The sequence below is a fragment of the Lepidochelys olivacea genome (assembly GCF_965140295.1).
Source record: "Lepidochelys olivacea isolate rLepOli2 genome assembly, chromosome: 14".
Taxonomy (NCBI): Eukaryota; Metazoa; Chordata; order Testudines; family Cheloniidae; genus Lepidochelys; species Lepidochelys olivacea.
This window is the reverse complement of record NC_140424.1, coordinates 45,076,455-45,092,986: the sequence shown is the minus strand read 5'-3', so window position 1 is coordinate 45,092,986 and position 16,532 is coordinate 45,076,455. Positions and strand designations below refer to the sequence as shown.

At 66.5% G+C, this 16,532-nt stretch overlaps 1 protein-coding gene across 1 annotated transcript; it reads right to left on the bottom strand.

Moving 5' to 3' along the window:
* Positions 1-53: 53 nt before the first annotated feature.
* SLC44A4 (solute carrier family 44 member 4) lies at positions 54-16,486 on the bottom strand. Its single transcript, XM_084648614.1, has 21 exons — positions 16,395-16,486; positions 13,224-13,272; positions 12,876-12,949; positions 12,265-12,343; positions 11,831-11,930; positions 10,658-10,789; positions 9,903-9,963; positions 7,986-8,091; positions 7,764-7,847; positions 7,356-7,468; positions 7,098-7,220; positions 6,285-6,384; positions 5,715-5,807; positions 5,431-5,533; positions 4,082-4,341; positions 3,028-3,122; positions 1,791-1,894; positions 1,155-1,228; positions 617-782; positions 409-493; positions 54-335 (listed from the first exon to the last, which is right to left on the bottom strand). Exons 1-21 carry the CDS (start codon positions 16,438-16,440, stop codon positions 229-231), a joined length of 2,154 nt encoding a protein of 717 aa, XP_084504740.1. The 5' UTR covers positions 16,441-16,486; the 3' UTR covers positions 54-228.
* Positions 16,487-16,532: the final 46 nt, after the last annotated feature.

Below are 16,532 nucleotides of genomic sequence, written 5' to 3'. Positions count from 1 at the left end.
GGGGGAGGTTGGCCATTGTGGGGGGAGGGAGCGGACGCCCCCCCCCCGGGGGAAGGGGGGAGAGGGAGCTTGGCCATGGTGGGGGGAAGGAGCAGGCCCGGGGGAGGTTGGCCGGCCACAGAAGAGGCCTGCAATGTAAGATGGCCACCCGGCAGGGGAGCGAGGGGGGGGGCCCTCCCCAGGAAATGCAGTGACGGGGGAGGGGCAGCGCCCCACACTTGTGGGGGGCTATTTCGTCTCCGCCTTCTTGTTCTTCTTGTTGAGGAGCTTCATGAGGGAGGACGACATGTAATACGGCTTCTCCACGGAGCCGTCGTTCCGCTCCAGGTCCTCCACTGCGGGGAGACAGGGGGGTCAGCCCCACGCCCCGGCCGGGGGGCAGGCTGGGGGGCGGGGGGGGGCACTCACGGAAGCAGAGGAAGAGGGTGTCCACACACATGCTGTAGACGCTGAAGAAGCCCTGGGCGATCAGGTAGGCGCCCACCACCACCGTCTGCAAGGGGGAGATGGGGGTCAGCCCAGAGCCCGACCCCCAAGGCAGACCCCTCCTGGAGCTCAGATGCCAGCCCCCCAGATCCTGGGCCCCAGCCCCTCTCCCCGCGCGGGGGGCACGTACCAGGATGGGCAGCCAGTAGTAGTTGAGGGAGGGCGAGCGGAACTGGGGGTCGGAGATCTCGATGCGGCCCGAGAAGAAGAAGAACCCGAGGACCCCGACGCCCCCCACCACAAGCAGCTTCCCGAAGAGCAGCAGCAGGTCGGTCACTTTATCCAGCACCACCACCCTGGGGAGGAGAGAACCCAGGAGTCCGGGTGCCTGGCCCCACCTCCCCTCCCGGCGCCGGAGTCCAGGCACCCGGTCCCCGGACACTGCTCCCTTCCCAGAGCTGGGGAGAGGAGCCTGGAGTCCAGGCCCCCAGCCCCCACACCCCTTCTAGAGCCAGACAGTGAACCCAGGAGTCCGGGTGCCTGGCCCCAACTCCCTGCCCTGCCCCAGAGAGAGAACCCTGGAGTCCGGGCACCCAGTCCTCGGACTCTGCTCCGCTCCGAGAGCCAGGGAGAGAACCCAGGAGTTCTGGCTCTCAGCCCTCCGTGCTCTAACCACTAGACCCTGCTCCCCTCCCGGTGCCGGGGAAAGAACCCAGGCGTCCGGTTACCTGATAATATTGCGCATGAGCAGTTTGAAGGCGTTCTTGGCAGACGTGCAGAAATTCTTCCCATAGATCGCAATCTGGGGGGGCGATGGGGACACCCCCGTAACGGGGGGAGAGAGAGATTCCAACTCTGTGCTCCCCCAAACCCCGAGACCCCTGCTCCCATGCCCGAGACTCCCCCAAACTCTCCCCACCCCACTCGCCCCTCTCCAGGGACCCCTGAGCTCCCAAGGAACCCCTTCTCTCCGCAGGACCCCCACCTTTCACCAGATACCCCCCAAACTGGCCCAGGGTCCCCCCTGGTAGGATGGGCAGCTCTCCCCTTTCACCCCATAGCATGGGACCCCCCAAACTCTTTGCCGCCCTGAAATAGCCCCCTCCGACAGTCAAGGGACCCCACCCACATCTCAAGAATTAACCCCACCCCCAGGGAGACCCACTGCAACACACCCGTCCCACAAAGCCCTACCCCCAGGAGTGCGCACCCCCCCACATCCCAGTGCCCCCCACATACACACCAAGCCACTCCCCTGTAAAGGGATCGCCCCACATACCCCAAAGATCCCCCACATCTCATAACCTATATACCCCGCAGGGCCATCCTCCCCCACCCAGTGACCCCCAGGCCCGCCCCCCCACCATGATGTAGGCGTTCCTGTTGAGGAATTTGATGAATTTCTCCAGGCACCAGAAGCAGCATCTGAGACAGCAGAGCAGACAGCGCGTGAAGGGGTTCTGGGCTCCTAGGGGGGCAGGAGCCAATCAGACACCCCCGTGCAACCCCAAACGCCCCCAGCCCCCTCCCAGGGACCCCCACCACGTCCCCGAAGCCCCAAAGGTCTCAGGGTCTGGGGGAAGGCTAGCATATTGGGGTACTAGGCCAAGGGGGATTCCTGAACCCCAATATGTCTTGGATTTGGGGGTGCAAGGGCAACGCTGAATGCTAAAATGTATTAGGAGACTGGGGGACACAACTCAGGACCCTAAAATATTTAGGGGTCTGTGTGCAAGACAATATTGGGGTGTATCCCTGAACCCTAGAATATCTTGGGGAACAATGGAATATTGGGGTGCACAAACAAGGACATCTGAGGCCTGGGGGAACAATGAGGTATCTGGGGACATTTTTGAACCCCAAAATGTCTTGGGGTCCCCAAACCCCGAGTTGGCTCAGGGACTGGGGCTATGGCGAGATATTGGGTATGAGGAAAATTAGCATCTCTCATTGCAATATTGGGGTCTCTGAACCCCAAAATGTCTCAAGGGCCAGGGGAAGTGGGACTGGCCCAGCTGTGAGCTAACAAGGAGCGAAGTGGGGGTGAAGGTGTCAGAGGTGGGGTAACAGGTGATTTGGGGAGGGAAAGGGTTGTGGGGGGCAGGGTTTGGACAGGGACACTGAAATGGGGAGCTGCACGTGGAGACACTGCACACACAGGGTGACAGCTCTTGGGCCAGGCCCCAGAATTTGGGGGGAGTGCTCAATGTTGGGGGTGAAGATCCCAGTTCGGAGGCACGGCTCCACTTGGGGGGCGGGCAGTCCGGGGATGAACCAGTGCAAAATTGGGGTGGGGAGAGAGTCTCAATATTTGGGGGGGGGGCGCGAAGATTTCCACTGTGTCACGTGTTGGGGAAAAAGCAGAAATTTGGGGGGCAGGTTGAGTGGAGCAGGGACAAATGTCGGGCTTCTCAAAGACACGTGGAGCACTCTGGGGTGGCTCAGATTTGGGGGGGCAGGACAGATTCTGGTAGGCCCCAAAACACAGCTGTGGGATGGACAGGGACCTGGGGGCAACGGTGAAGGGCAGGAAGTTAAGGAGGGCAGCTGGGAAAGGGGGGGCAGGGTGACACCCCCACTCCCCAGAAGGGGTCACCCCACCTTTGAGTTTGTGGTCCAGGTATTCCAGGAGGATGCGGATCAGCTGGACGATGGTGAGGATGAGGGCCCCGAAAGCCAGCGACCCTGTGTGGTACCTGCCAGGAGAGGCCCCCAGCATGAGGGGGTACCCAGTTAGTGAGGCAGACAGAGCTGTAGAGAGAGAACCCAGGAGTCCTGGATCCCAGCCCCCCCACTCCTCTCCTAGAGCCAGGGAGAGAACCCAGGAGTCCTGGATCCCAGCCCCTGCCCCCTGAGACGATACAGGCAGCTTCTTAAACTTTATATTTGTATAGACAATGAATATGCATAGTGAAATTTACATATCCCAGCCCCTAATTGCATACCGCTCCTCCCCTTGAAGGGTACAGAGCCATGGGGGGGTTCCCTGAAATCAGACACCTGCTAGTTAAGCCGGGTTAAGGGGGCAGGAACCCAGGGGTCCGGATCCCCTCATTTGCATAATGCCTTTCCTCTGGAGGATCCAGGGCTCACCACAGTGTGGAGACGGGGGGATTGGGGGGGAACAAGGGTCCCAAGGGCGCAGCATGGGGATGGGGGGTCCCAGGGCTCACCGCAGCGTGGGGACGAGGGTCCCAAGGGCGCAGGGCTCAGCGTGGGGACAGGGGGATGGGGGGATGAGGGTCCCAGCGGGGGGATGAGGGTCCCAAGGGCGCACGGCGCAGCGTGGGGACAGGGGGATGGGGGGATGAGGGTCCCAGCGGGGGGATGGGAGGTCCCAAGGGCGCACGGCGCAGCGTGTGGACAGGGGGATGGGGGTCCCAGCGTGGGGACGGGGGGATGGGGGTCCCAGCGTGGGGACGGGGGGTCCCAGGGCTCACCGCAGCGTGGGGACAGGGGGATGGGGGTCCCAGCGGGGGGACGGGGGTCCCAGGGCTCACCGCAGCGTGGGGACAGGGGGATGGGGGTCCCAGCGGGGGGACGGGGGTCCCAGGGCTCACCGCAGCGTGCGGACAGGGGGATGGGGGATGGGGGTCCCAGCGTGGGGACAGGGGGATGGGGGTCCCAGCGGGGGGACGGGGGTCCCAGGGCTCACCGCAGCGTGCGCAGGAGGGCACCGCCCAGGGCGCAGGGGGGGATGTCGCGGGGCTTGTCCCGCGCCCAGTAGTAGGCGGCGAAGGCCCCGGCCAGCACGCATTGCCCCAGGGCCAGCGCGAAGTTGGCCCCCCAGAGCAGCCCCAGGGCGTTGTAGATCTGCAGGTTGAAGAGGTTGCGCTGGAAGAGCCCCTCGGCGTCGTACGTGTGGAAGGTGCAGCCCGTGGCCGGGCAGGGCAGGTAGCGGGAGGCGTTGAACGTCTGCGGGCGGAGGGAGAGCGGGAGACGGGGCCAGCCGCCGGCCAAGGCGCCCGAGAGCCGGGCCAAGGCACGAGAGACCGGGCCGCGGGGGAGCGAAGGGCCCGGGGGGGGGGGGCCGCGCGGAGAAGGGCCCGGGGGGGGAAGGGGGGCCGGCCGGCCCAGAGAGGAATGAGAAAAGGAGAGACCCACCTGATAAAGAAAGGAAGCAGAGAAGGAACAAAGAAAGGAAGGAGAAAACCACCAGCTAAAGGAACAAAGGACCGGGAGACCGGCCAGAAGAGGAATAAATGAGAAACCGGGAGAAGAACCAGATAAACAGACGAAGGCGAGAATGGCTGGACAAACAAGGAAGGAGAAAACCACCAGCTAAAGGAGAGACCGTGAGAACCGCCAGATAAAGGAATAAAGGAGAAGACGAGGAAACAGGAGCCCGGGAATAAAGGAGAAGACGAGGGAACAGGAGCCCGGCGGAACAAATATGGGACGAGAGAACGGGAGACCCAGGTAAAGGAACGAGAGATCCTGAGAACGGCCAAATTAAAGGAAGGGGAGAACGAAGAAAAACGACAGAACACGACAACGACCGGACCAACGGAGGCGCCCGGGGAAGAGGAGGACGAAGGGACCGACGGGAAAACGAACAAACATGGAAAGAAGGAACGAGCGGCCCAGAGACACGAACCGGAGACCGAGAGTCAACGAGCGGACGGACGGACGGACGCCGGCGAAGCACCGGGAAAGAGAACGAACGAACGAACGAACGAGAGAAGGGACCCAAAGGCGGGTGGGAAGGAGCCGACGGGGAGAGAAGGAAGGAAGGAACCAGCGAGAGGAGGAGGACGAACGCTGGATGAGCCGGGAGCGGGAGCCTGAGAACGAAGGGCCCAGAACCCAGGACTCTGGCGGGGCCACGAAGGGAGAAGCGGGGTCAGCCCACGGCCCCCCCCCACCCCGTTTCAGCTGGGCTAGAGGGCCTAGAAGTCAGGACGCCTGGGTTCTCTCCCCGGCTCTGGGAGGGGAGTGGAGTCTGGTGGGTTAGAGCCGGGGGGCTGGGAGCCCGGACGCCTGGGTTCTCTCCTGGTCACTCACCATGGGGTTGCAGGTGTCGTTGCCCAGGATGCCGGAGCACCTGGGGTCGCTGGAATTGCTGCTGGTGACACGATACAGGGGAGTCCCGGACGTGGCCAGATAACTGGGGGGAGCAGTCAAGGGAGACAACAGGAGCACACGGGGCCTGTCCCGTCTGGGGGGCGCCGGCTCCCCTCCGGCCCCAGGGCGGGGGCCGGCTGGCTCAGGGGCAGGGGCCTGTCCCGGTGGGGGGGCGCCGGCCCCGATCCGGGCCGGGGGGCTGGCGGGGGGCACGCGGAGGATACAGAGCCGTCATGGCCCAGTAGGCCACACAGATGAGCAGCAGGAGGAAAGTGACCAGTGGGTAGAACAGGGTGGACATCATGTAGCCGATGGCTCTGGAAGTGGAGACAAAAGGGGGACCCCGAGTTAGTTTCTCTTTTGGGGGGCCCCCCGGGCTCCCACCCTCCCTCCAGAGTCCCCCACTCCCCATAGAGACCTATAGCGTGCGTGCTCGCTGCACCACCGACTATCAGATCTATGGGCCCATCTCACTTGGCATCCCGTCTGCTCGCCTGGCATCCTCCCCTCCCCCAGGTCAGACCCATGGGCCCATCCAGCCCGGTTTCGACCCACACAGGTCAGAGCCATGGGGCCCTCCTGCTTTCAACCCTTTCTCTCTCCCCCCAAATCATGCATTGGGCAGTTCCACAGGTTAATGCATCACCGATTCCTCTCTTTCCTACCCCCTCATTAAAGGGACAGGAGCCAGGGCTGCTCGGGTGTCCCAGGGAGAATCAGACCCCCCAGTGCCTCCCGCCACCCTCAAGGGGCTGCCCTGCCCCCCCCCCGAGGCATGTGGGGGTACGACTCACCGGCTGGACTCTTGGATGAGCGCAATGGCGATGAGGATGCGTTTGCGGAGGAAGATGAGGAGGAGGAGAAGCACTCCTTCCACCACAGCCAGGATTATCACTGGGGGGGGCAGAGAAATTAGGGGGGGCACAGACAGGGCTGTGGGGGTGACAGGTGCCCCCTACTTCAAGAGGAAACAGATTTGAGGCACCCCACTTACTAAGGAGTCAGTAAAGACCCCCACATTCCCACAGGGAGATTTACTGGGGAAGATTTACTCCCTAAAACAAGGCGTACCCCCAAATTCCCCCACCAGAAGTGAGGGGCCTGGACTGAGGCACAGAACCGGGATGTCAATCCAGCTCCCCCATTTCCACAGGGGGCCCCAGGCTCAGCCACCCCTGCAGTGTAAGAGGCCCAGAAAGCCCCACAATTTGTGAAAGGCTCCCAGATTTTGGGGGTATCCGGGACGCTCCCCAGGGAGAAAGGGGCAACCCCCACATTTCTAGGGGGATCTTTCTCCTGGGGTCCCACGTTCAGGCAGCTGCTTTCAGGAATCCCTGAATTTTAAGGTGCTGAAAGTTGCCCCCCCCCCCAAGTCGGGACGTCCCAGGGGCTTTAGGCGTTCAGCAACATCCCCCTACATCAAGGGGAGGCGGAATTTGGGGGGCAGCAAGGAAGTGCCCCAGGAGTAAACATGCAGCCCCAGGGCTCTCGGGGGGGGACGGACTCACGGCCGGGGGGGGGGGGGGGAGACTCACGGGCGGCCAGCCCCAGGGCTCTCAGGGTGGGGGTGGGCGGGGGGGGACTCACGGCCGGGGGGGGGGACTCACGGGCGGCCAGCCAGGTCTCCTGCACGCTGGAGTAGACGCTCAGGTTGGTGGTGAAGCCGATGTTGCTGACGGTGGCACCGGCCGTGCGCAAGGCGCTGTACTCCCGCCAGCAGTGGTAGATCCCTGGGGGGGGGGATGGGGTCGCATGGGGGACACGGACTCCCAAAGCCCCCCCCAGCCTCCACCTGGCCCCTGGACCCCCCGCCCCCCAGCATGAGCTCCGGGGAAGCCCCCCCACCCCGCCCCGTCCCCACCTACCGTAGGCGCCGACGGCGAGCACCCCGAGGATCAGCACCCAGACCAGCACCCCGGCCACCAGCCGCAGGAATAGCAGGAACAGCAGGCTCAGCACCATGGCGATCAGCAGCCCGCTGGGGGGTTGGGGAGAGAGTGAGAACCACCGCCCGGACGCCTGGGTCCCATTCCTGCCCCCCACACACACACCTACCACGAGGAGCGTCGCCCGGACGCCTGGGTCCCATTCCCGCCCCCCCACCTACCACGAGGAGCGTCGGCCAGACGCCTGGGTCCCATTCCCGCCCCCCCACACACACACCTACCACCAGCAGCGTTGCCCGGACACCTGGGTCCCACGGCCTCCCGCCCCCCCGGCTGCTGGCAATGCTGCCCTCACCCCCGCCCCCCTCCCGGGGCCGCCTCACTCACATGAGGATCCAGTACCAGCTGCTGGCGAAATCCTCGAAGATCTTCGTCCCGATGTCCTTGGCATTCAGAGACTTGACGATCTGCCTGGGGGGCGAGACGGAACGAGGGGGGCTGGCAGGGGCTGCGGGTCGGGAGTGAGGGGCCCCGGCAGGGATGGGAGGCTGTGGGTCGGGAGTGGGGGGGGTCCCAGCTGGGATTGGGGGGTCGGGGCCCCGCACTCACTGGGCTCCGGACGAGATCAGCTGCTTGGTCTCGTTGGGCGTCCGATTCGGGAGGCTGAAGTTGTCCATGGCGGGCGTGTTGAAATCGGGGAAGCAGCGATTGAAGACTGGGGAGAGAGCGCGCGGGGTGGGGGGTTCATATTGGGGTACAGTCATGGGGGAGCCCCAAACCCCAGCCCCCCGCACACCCCCAGCCCCTTTAGCTCCGGGGAAATCTTCCTCTGCTGTGACTGTAGGGAGCACAGACCTCACAACGGGACGTCAGACAACGCTGAGAACTGGCTGGCGAGATCCTAGGGGAAGGGAGTCGGAGGGGGGCTGTCTGGTGGGAGAGCCAGCGAGAAAGGGGGGTTGTCTGGCGGGGAACCACCCCCCCCCAGCTTACCCCAGAGATCGGCAGCCCCCAAGGTGCAAAGAAAGAGCCCTACAATAAGCGGGAACCAGGCAAACGACGGGATGAAGACAAAAGCGACCGGCCTAGGCTAAAAGACCTTTTTGGTTTCTGTGACGAAGCAGGACTGTTCTTAATGTTTCCTCTGAATACTGGGTGGGTGCCTCAGTTTCCCCTAGGCATTTCCTAGGTATCCAGGTGGGGGGATAAGGGGGTGGGATTGTGGCAGAGCCCTAGAGGGCCAGTGGGATGGTGTCTGCACAGAGACTGGCCGACACCCCATCACCTGGCCACTGAGGGTCTGGGCCCCTCCCCGGCAACGTGCCAGTTGAAGGGGCTGGAGAACAGAGAGATCAGGTGGCCTCCTGGCCCAGGAAACAGACAAAGGCCAGAGGAGGAGGGGCTGGAGGGGGTTTCAGTTTGGAGCTGGCTGGGGAAACAGAGGGGGGCCCAGCACCAGGGTCCAGGCTCCCCCTCCAAAGATGGACCCGACTGAGGGGTCCTGTTCTCTGCACCTACAAGCTCTGTTTCCGACCCTGTTCCTGTCGTCTAATAAACCTTCTGTGTTACTGGCTGGCTGAGAGTCCCGTCTGACTGCGGAGTTGGGGGGCAGGACCCTCTGGCTTCCCCAGGACCCCGCCTGGATGGACTGGCTGTGGGAAGCGCACGGAGGGGCAGAGGAGGCTGAATGCTCCGAGGTCAGACCCAGGAAGGGGGAAGCCGGGTGAGCTGTGTGTCCTGCAGACAGGCTGCTCCCCGAGAGACTTCCCCAGAGTCCTGCCCGGCTTCATGGGGAGCAGTTCCCGAGCATCGCCCAGGGACTCCGGGACAGCTGGAGTAGCAGGAGTGTTGTAAGCGAGAGACGAGAAGTAATTCTCCCACTCTGCTCCGCGCTGATCAGGCCTCAGCTGGAGTTTTGTGTCGGGTTCTGGGCGCCACATTTCAGGAAGGACGTGGACAGATTGGAGAGAGTCCAGAGAAGGGCAACAAAATGATGAAAGGTCTAGAAAACTTGAGCTAGGAGGGAAGATTGAGAACCTGGGTTTGTTTAGTCTGGAGAGGAGATGAGATGAGAACGGTTTTCAAGTAGGTAACGGTTGTTAGGAGGAGGAGGGAGGTAAATTGTTCTCGTTAACCTCTGAGGACAGGCCAAGAAGCACTGGGCTTAAACTGCAGCCAGGGCGGTTTCGGTTGGATGTTGGGAAACGCTCCCTGGCTGTCCGGGTGGTGAAGCCCTGGAATAAATTGCCCGGGGCCGGGGGGATTTGTGAGAGGAGGTTGGACAAACCCCTGTCGGGGGTGGTCTCGATATCCTGAGTCCTGCCACCCGTGCAGGGGACGGGACTAGGGACCTCCCGAGGTGCCTTCTTCTATGCCATTAATTCACCCCACTCTGCCAGGCAGCAGGCCTGGGGGTGCAGGTCCCATTGTGTCCACCGGATGGCAACAGAGCATCCCGGGCGCCTCCGACCCCCAGACCCCCCACCCCTCCCAGAGCTGGGAGAGAACCCAGGCGTCCGGGCTCACTTGGCGTGGTTGCAATGGTGTATCGTGGGCAGAGCTCCCGGCTCAGAATCTGCGACACCGTCTGAGGAAGAGACTGAACGTTAGGTCGGGCGCCAGGAAAAAGCTAACACTAGAAAGAGCCCAGGGCTGGGCTGGCAGGGGGCTGCGGGTCGGGAGTGAGGGGCACCAGGAGCTGGGGGGGCCCAGGGCTGGGCTGGCAGGGGGCTGCGGGTCGGGAGTGAGGGGCACCAGCAGAGCTGGGTGGGCGGGGGCTGGGCTGGCAGGGGCTGCGGGTCGGGAGTGAGGGGCACCAGCAGAGCTGGGTGGGCCCAGGACTGGGCTGGCAGGGGGCTGCGGGTCGGGAGTGAGGGGCACCAGCAGAGCTGGGTGGGCGGGGGCTGGGCTGGCAGGGGCTGCGGTTCGGGAGTGAGGGGCACCAGGAGCTGGGGGGGCCCAGGACTGGGCTGGCAGAGGGCTGCGGGTCGGGAGTGAGGGGCACCAGCAGAGCTGGGTGGGCGGGGGCTGGGCTGGCAGGGGCTGCGGTTCGGGAGTGAGGGGCACCAGGAGCTGGGGGGGCCCAGGACTGGGCTGGCAGAGGGCTGCGGTTCGGGAGTGAGGGGCACCAGGAGCTGGGAGGGCCCAGGGCTGGGCTGGCAGGGGCTGCGGGTCGGGAGTGAGGGGCACCAGCAGGGCTGGGGGACCCAGGGCTGGGCTGGCAGGGGCCGCAGGTCCAGAGGGAGGGGCGCTGGGGCGGGGGGGCTGCGGGTCGCACGCACCAGGGTGGTGAGGGACAGGTTCAAGCTGGGCTCGCACCAGGCCTGGTTCAGCACGTCCGCAGGCTTCGTCCCAGGCAGGAGCCCCACGGGCGGGACCACCCAGAAGGCGTCGGGGCAGGAGGCGACGCAGATCTGGAGCACGTCAGAGAACGTCACACCGCGAGCATCACGTCGAGGGGGGCAGATGGAGGTGACAGAACCCAGGAGTCCTGGCTCCCAGCTGCCCCACCCCCCCAGCGCTCTAGCCACCAGACCCCACCCCCAGAGTTGGGGATAGAACCCAGGAGTCCTGGCGCCCAACCCCCCTGCGACAAAGTGGGACTGATCTTAACGTTTTCTCTGAATACTGGGTGGGTGCCTCAGTTTCCCCTAGGCATTTCCTAAGTCTCTAGGGGGTGCGCTAAGGGGGTGGGATGGTGGCAGAGCCCTAGAGGGCCAGTGGGATGGTGTCTGCACAGAGACTGGCCAACACCCCGTCTCCTGGCCACTGATGGCCTGGGCCCCTCCCCGGCAAGATGCCAGCTGAAGGGGTTGGGGAACAAAGAGATCAGGTGCCCTCCTGGCCCAGGAAAGGGACAAAGGCTGAAGGAGGGGGGCGAGAGTTTCAGTTTGGGGCTGGCTGGAGAAATGGAGGGAGGCCCAGACGGGACTCTGGGCTCCCTGCCCCCCAAGATGGACCCGACTGAGGGGTCCAGTTCTCTGTACCCACTAGCTCTGTGTTAGACCATGTTCCTGTCGTCTAATAAACCTGTTTCCCCGGCTGGCTGAGAGTCCCGTCTGGCTGCGGAGTTGGGGGGCAGGACGCTCTGGCCCCCCAGGACCCCACCCGGGCGGACTTGCTGGGGAAGCGCACAGAGGGGCAGGGGAGGCTGGAGGCTCCGAGGTCAGACCCCGGAAGGTGAACGCTGGGGAAGCTCCTTGCCCTGGGGACAGTCGGCTCCGAGAGAGGAGGGTCCCCAGAGTCCTGCCCGGCTTCGCAGGGAGCGGTGCCCGGGGACGCCGGGACACCTCCACTCCCCTCCAGAGCCAGGGAGAGAACCCAGGAGTCCGGGCTCTGAGCCACCCCCCCATACGCACTCTAACCACCAGACCCCCCCTCAGATGTGAGACAGAACCCAGGAGTCCTGGCTCCCAGCCCGCCCCCGGGAGAGGACCCAGGCGTCCGGGCCGTACCTGGGTGGTGGGGCACTGCAGCCCGTTCATTGCTGTCGCCAGGATGTTGAGGGAGGTGACGCACTGGAGCAGGTCGAAATACAGCACGTAGGGTTTGCCCCTGGGGGAGAGGGGGGTCAGAGCCGGGGGAGGGCTGGGGGGATGGGGAGGAAGAGGAGTAGGAGGGAGGGGGGACGAGGCAAGGAGCTGGGGGGGGACAATGACAGAAGGGGTGAGAGCCAGAGGCTGCCCCCCTGTACGCGACATTCTGGGGGTGACATGGCCCAGGGAGGGAGGATGAGGTTGGGGGACAGAGAGGGGGCACAGGGGAGTCGGGGGATGAGGTTGGGGGCAGTGGGGTGGTCAAGGAGGGGCAGCCATGGGGAATGAGGGGCAGCCATGGGGAATGAGGCAGGGGGGCAGAGTGGGGGCACCGGGGGGCAGGGGTTACTCACCTGTTGCCCCCAATGCCGCAGTAGGAGCCGGTGGAGTTGCGGGGGTAAATCACCTGCCGGGGGTCCCCGTAGAGCCAGGCTGGGGGCAAGGGGTGAACTGAGCGACCGAGGGACAACGCGGCTCCCGGCAGCACCCCCCCCACAGCGCCCCCCGCCTACCCCCCAAGCAACCCCCACCCTGCTCCTCCCACTGGCCCCCTGGCCCTGCGGGGCCCCATTGACCCTCTGGAGCCTGGCGCTCCGCCCCCTGCAGCACGGCCCCCCAGTACCGCCCTGGGGCAATGGGGCAGCCCTGACTGCCAGGGGAGAGCCCCCTGCTGCCCCGCCCCCTGCAGTATAGCCCCCCAGTACCACCCTGGGGCAATGGGGCAGCCCTGACTGCCAGGGCAGAGCCCCCCGCTGCCCCCGCCCGCAGTACAGCCCCCCAGTACCGCCCTGGGGCAATGGGGCAGCCCTGACTGCCAGGGCAGAGCCCCCCGCTGCCCCGCCCCCCGCAGTACAGCCCCCAGTACCACCCTGGGGCAATGGGGCAGCCCTGACTGCCAGGGCAGAGCCCCCCGCTGCCCCCGCCCGCCAGGCCCGTTGCCCGGGGGGGGGGGGGCGTCACTCACCCAGGATTCCCACCACGATGTAGCCGGCGAGGAAGACCACGAAGAGGATGCAGCAGATGATGTCGGTGCAGCTCCTGCGGGGGGGACGGGGGACACAAGGATGAGACCGGGGGGGGGAGGAGGGGGGCAAATGAGCCGAGGCAGGACCGAGAGACAGAAGGGCTGGGGGGGACCAGGAGCCTCTGACCGAGGGGTGAAGGGCTGGAACGGGCAGGGGGGGAAGGTCGGAAAGACACAGACAGAAGGGGGCAGAGGGGGAAGCGCTGCGAGGGGGGGTGAAGAGGCATCAGCGAGGTCCCGGGGGCTGGGCGGGCTGCGGGAAGGGGGGGTCGTGGGGGTTGCACTCACCTCTGCCGAATCGGGCCCCGGAACGAGGGATCATATTTACACTGTTCCCCTGCAGAGAGAGAGAGAGAGCGCGAACGGCCTGAGCAGGGGGCTGGGAGCCAGGACTCCTGGGTTCTCTCCCTGGCTCTGGGAGGGGAGTGGGGGCTGGTGGGTCTGAGCAGGGGGCTGGGAGCCAGGACTCCTGGGTTCTCTCCCCAGCTCTGGGAGGGGAGTGGGGACTGGTGGGTCTGAGCAGGGGGCTGGGAGCCAGGACTCCTGGGTTCTCTCCCCAGCTCTGGGAGGGGAGTGGGGGGGGTGGGTCTGAGCAGGGGGCTGGGAGCCAGGACTCCTGGGTTCTCTCCCTGGCTCTGGGAGGGGAGTGGGGACTGGTGGGTCTGAGCAGGGGGCTGGGAGCCAGGACTCCTGGGTTCTCTCCCTGGCTCTGGGAGGGGAGTGGGGACTGGTGGGTCTGAGCAGGGGGCTGGGAGCCAGGACTCCTGGGTTCTCTCCCCAGCTCTGTGAGGGGAGTGGGGGGGGGTCTGAGCAGGGGGCTGGGAGCCAGGACTCCTGGGCTCTGGGAGGGGTGGGGTATCCAGTGGATTTGGGGGAATCGGACCCAGGTGTCCTGGCTCCCTTTGCAGGAAACTCCCAGTGGCTACTCCCAGGCAGCGGGTGAGAGTGACTGGGGGGGGGCGTGTCAAGGTTATTTCTGGGGGGGTCAGGGCCAGGGCTGATAAGAGCTGAGCCATCAGGAGCAATTACCAGAGATAAGGGCCGGGCGGGGCAGGGGAGCAGCCCCGGACAGCGCCCCCTCATGGGGAAAGTCCTGCCCCTTCCCGCTGCACCCAGCCCACCAGCCCCGCCACCCGCTGCCCCGGACCTGGTGTGAACACCCCCCCACACTTCCTTATTGCCCCACTCGAAACCACAAAGTCCAGCCCCACCTGGGGGGGCCACCCACCTTCCCCTTCCCGAGTCTAGACCAGCTGTGAGCCAGGCTGGGGAGGCTTTACCCCCCCCCCATAGACACCCTGCACCCCAATCCCCCCTCTGCAACCTCACTCCAGCTGGGGTCCCCCCAACTCCCAGCCAGCCCCTGCCTCCCTCCCCCGACCCGGCATCTCAGGGTCTGTGCTGGGCTGACCCCTCCCCCCAACCCCCTAGACACCCCTTCCTGCCTGGGGGACGGGGGCAGCGGCCGGGGGCCCGAGGGGGGCTCAAGCTAAAATCTCCTCCCAGCTCTTAGCAGGAAATTCCTCCCTGGGGAGCCCCGACTATGAGCAGCCCTGGGGAGAGTACAGAGCAACTATGGGGGGCGAGGTGCCCCTCACTCCCGACCCACAGCCCCCTGCCAGCCCGGCCCTGCCCCCCCAGCCCTGCCGGTGCCCCTCACTCCCGACCTGCAGCCCCCTGCCCCCCCCAGCCCTACTGGTGCCCCTCACTCCCGACCTGCAGCCCCCTGCCCCCCCCAGCCCTGCCCGTGCCCCTCACTGCCGACCTGCAGCCCCCTGCCCCCCCCAGCCCTGCCCGTGCCCCTCACTCCCGACCTGCAGCCCCCTGCCCCCCCCAGCCCTGCCGGTGCCCCTCACTCCCGACCTGCAGCCCCCTGCCAGCCCGGCCCTGCCCCCCCAGCCCTGCTGGTGCCCCTCACTCCCGACCTGCAGCCCCCTGCCCCCCCCAGCCCAGCCCTGAAGGGAGCGGGGGCTGGGACATGCCGAACCCGCCCCATGGACGGACAGACGGAGGGAACCGGACGGGGCAGCAGGTGAAAGGGGAACAGGATGAGGGGAGAAGAGGAAAGGGGGGCCTGGGGCATAGGGCGGGGGGCCGGCGGGGGGCCGGCGGAGGGCACGGGAATGGGGGGGCAGTGGAGCTGGGGGGCCCCGGGGGGCAGGGGGGCGAAGCCGCCCGCAGAAGGGAGCGGAGACCTGGGCCGCTGGGGCAGGATGTGGGGGGGGGCCGCTGGACAAGGGGGAAAAGGGGGGGGTCGCTGGGCAGAACCCCAGGCCCTGACCGGCGCCCCCCCAGCGGGACACCCCGGCGATAACGGGAGGGTCCATCCCCAAGCACCCGGGGGGTCGATAAGATTCCGGGGGGGTGGCACGTCCCGGGGGGGGTTATTGAGGGGGCCGGCGAAGATGGGGGGTTATTTCAAATTCCCGCCCCCCCCGGATCTCACCCCCCCCCCGGATCTCACCCCCCCCCGTGACCGCGGGACCAAGCCCCCCCCGGATCTCACCCCCCCCCGTGACCGCGGGACCAAGCCCCCCCCGGATCTCACCCCCCCCCGTGACCGAGCCCCCCCCGGATCTCACCCCCCCCATGACCGCGGGACCGAGCCCCCCCCGGATCTCACCCCCCCCCCCGTGAGCGCGGGACCGAGCCCCCGGGCTGCAGGCTGGACAGTTTCTATTTCCTGGTTCCCGGTCATCACAAACAATCCGGCCCCCGCCCTCCCCGCGGTGCCCAGGTGAGGTGACCCGAGCCGAGCCGAGCCGGGGGCAGGTGGGCTTGCCCTGGCTGGGCCGGGGGGGCAAGGAACGGGACTCGGGCCCTGGCCCCCTGTACAGCCCCCCTCGCATCTCCCCCTCTTGGGCCAAGGCCTTGGGAGGGGACCCGGCCCGGCCCCCGCAGGTGTGAACTCGGGGGCGGGGGGGGTGTTACTGGCGCCCGTGTAGACAAAGCCCGGAGCAGCAGGACGGTCCCTGTGAAACGGGGGGTCTGGGCCCCCCGGCTTCCCCTGACTCCCAGAGCCGGATCCACCAGAGCCCGAGACCCGGGACGGTGAGAGTTGGGGGGCCCGGCCCTCCAGCCCAGCGTTGATCCTGTTCGGGGTCCCCCCGTGACCCCCTTCCACAGGGCTGCTGGGGACGGAGCCCTGAGCCGACGTTGGGGGGCCGCTAAGCCTCGGGGGCTCCGGGCCGCCGCCCCGCGGGGGGGAAGGGCCCCGGGGGTGTCGGGGCCCCGCGCCGCCGTCCCCCCTCGAATTCGGGCACCCCGAAGCCCCGCAAACCCCACAGGAGCCACGTCGGGGCCCGGGGGGGCTAAGGGGGAAGCCCGCTGCTGCCCCCCGGGACCCCCCCCCGCCCGGCTCTGCCCCCCATTAGCGCTCCCCGTGTTCAGCCCCCCACCCCAAGGTGTATGCTGGGCCCCCGACAAGGAACCGAGAGGAGACTCCCGCCCCCCCCTTACCGTAGGGCGCCGGGTCCGGCTGCTCCCCCTTGTCCTTGCGCCCCATGGCGGGGCCGGGGGCAGCTGGGCTGCGGCCGGAGGCTGCGGTTAGAAATGGGCCGGGGCGGGGCGGGGCGGGGCGGGCAGTTACCTGCCCCC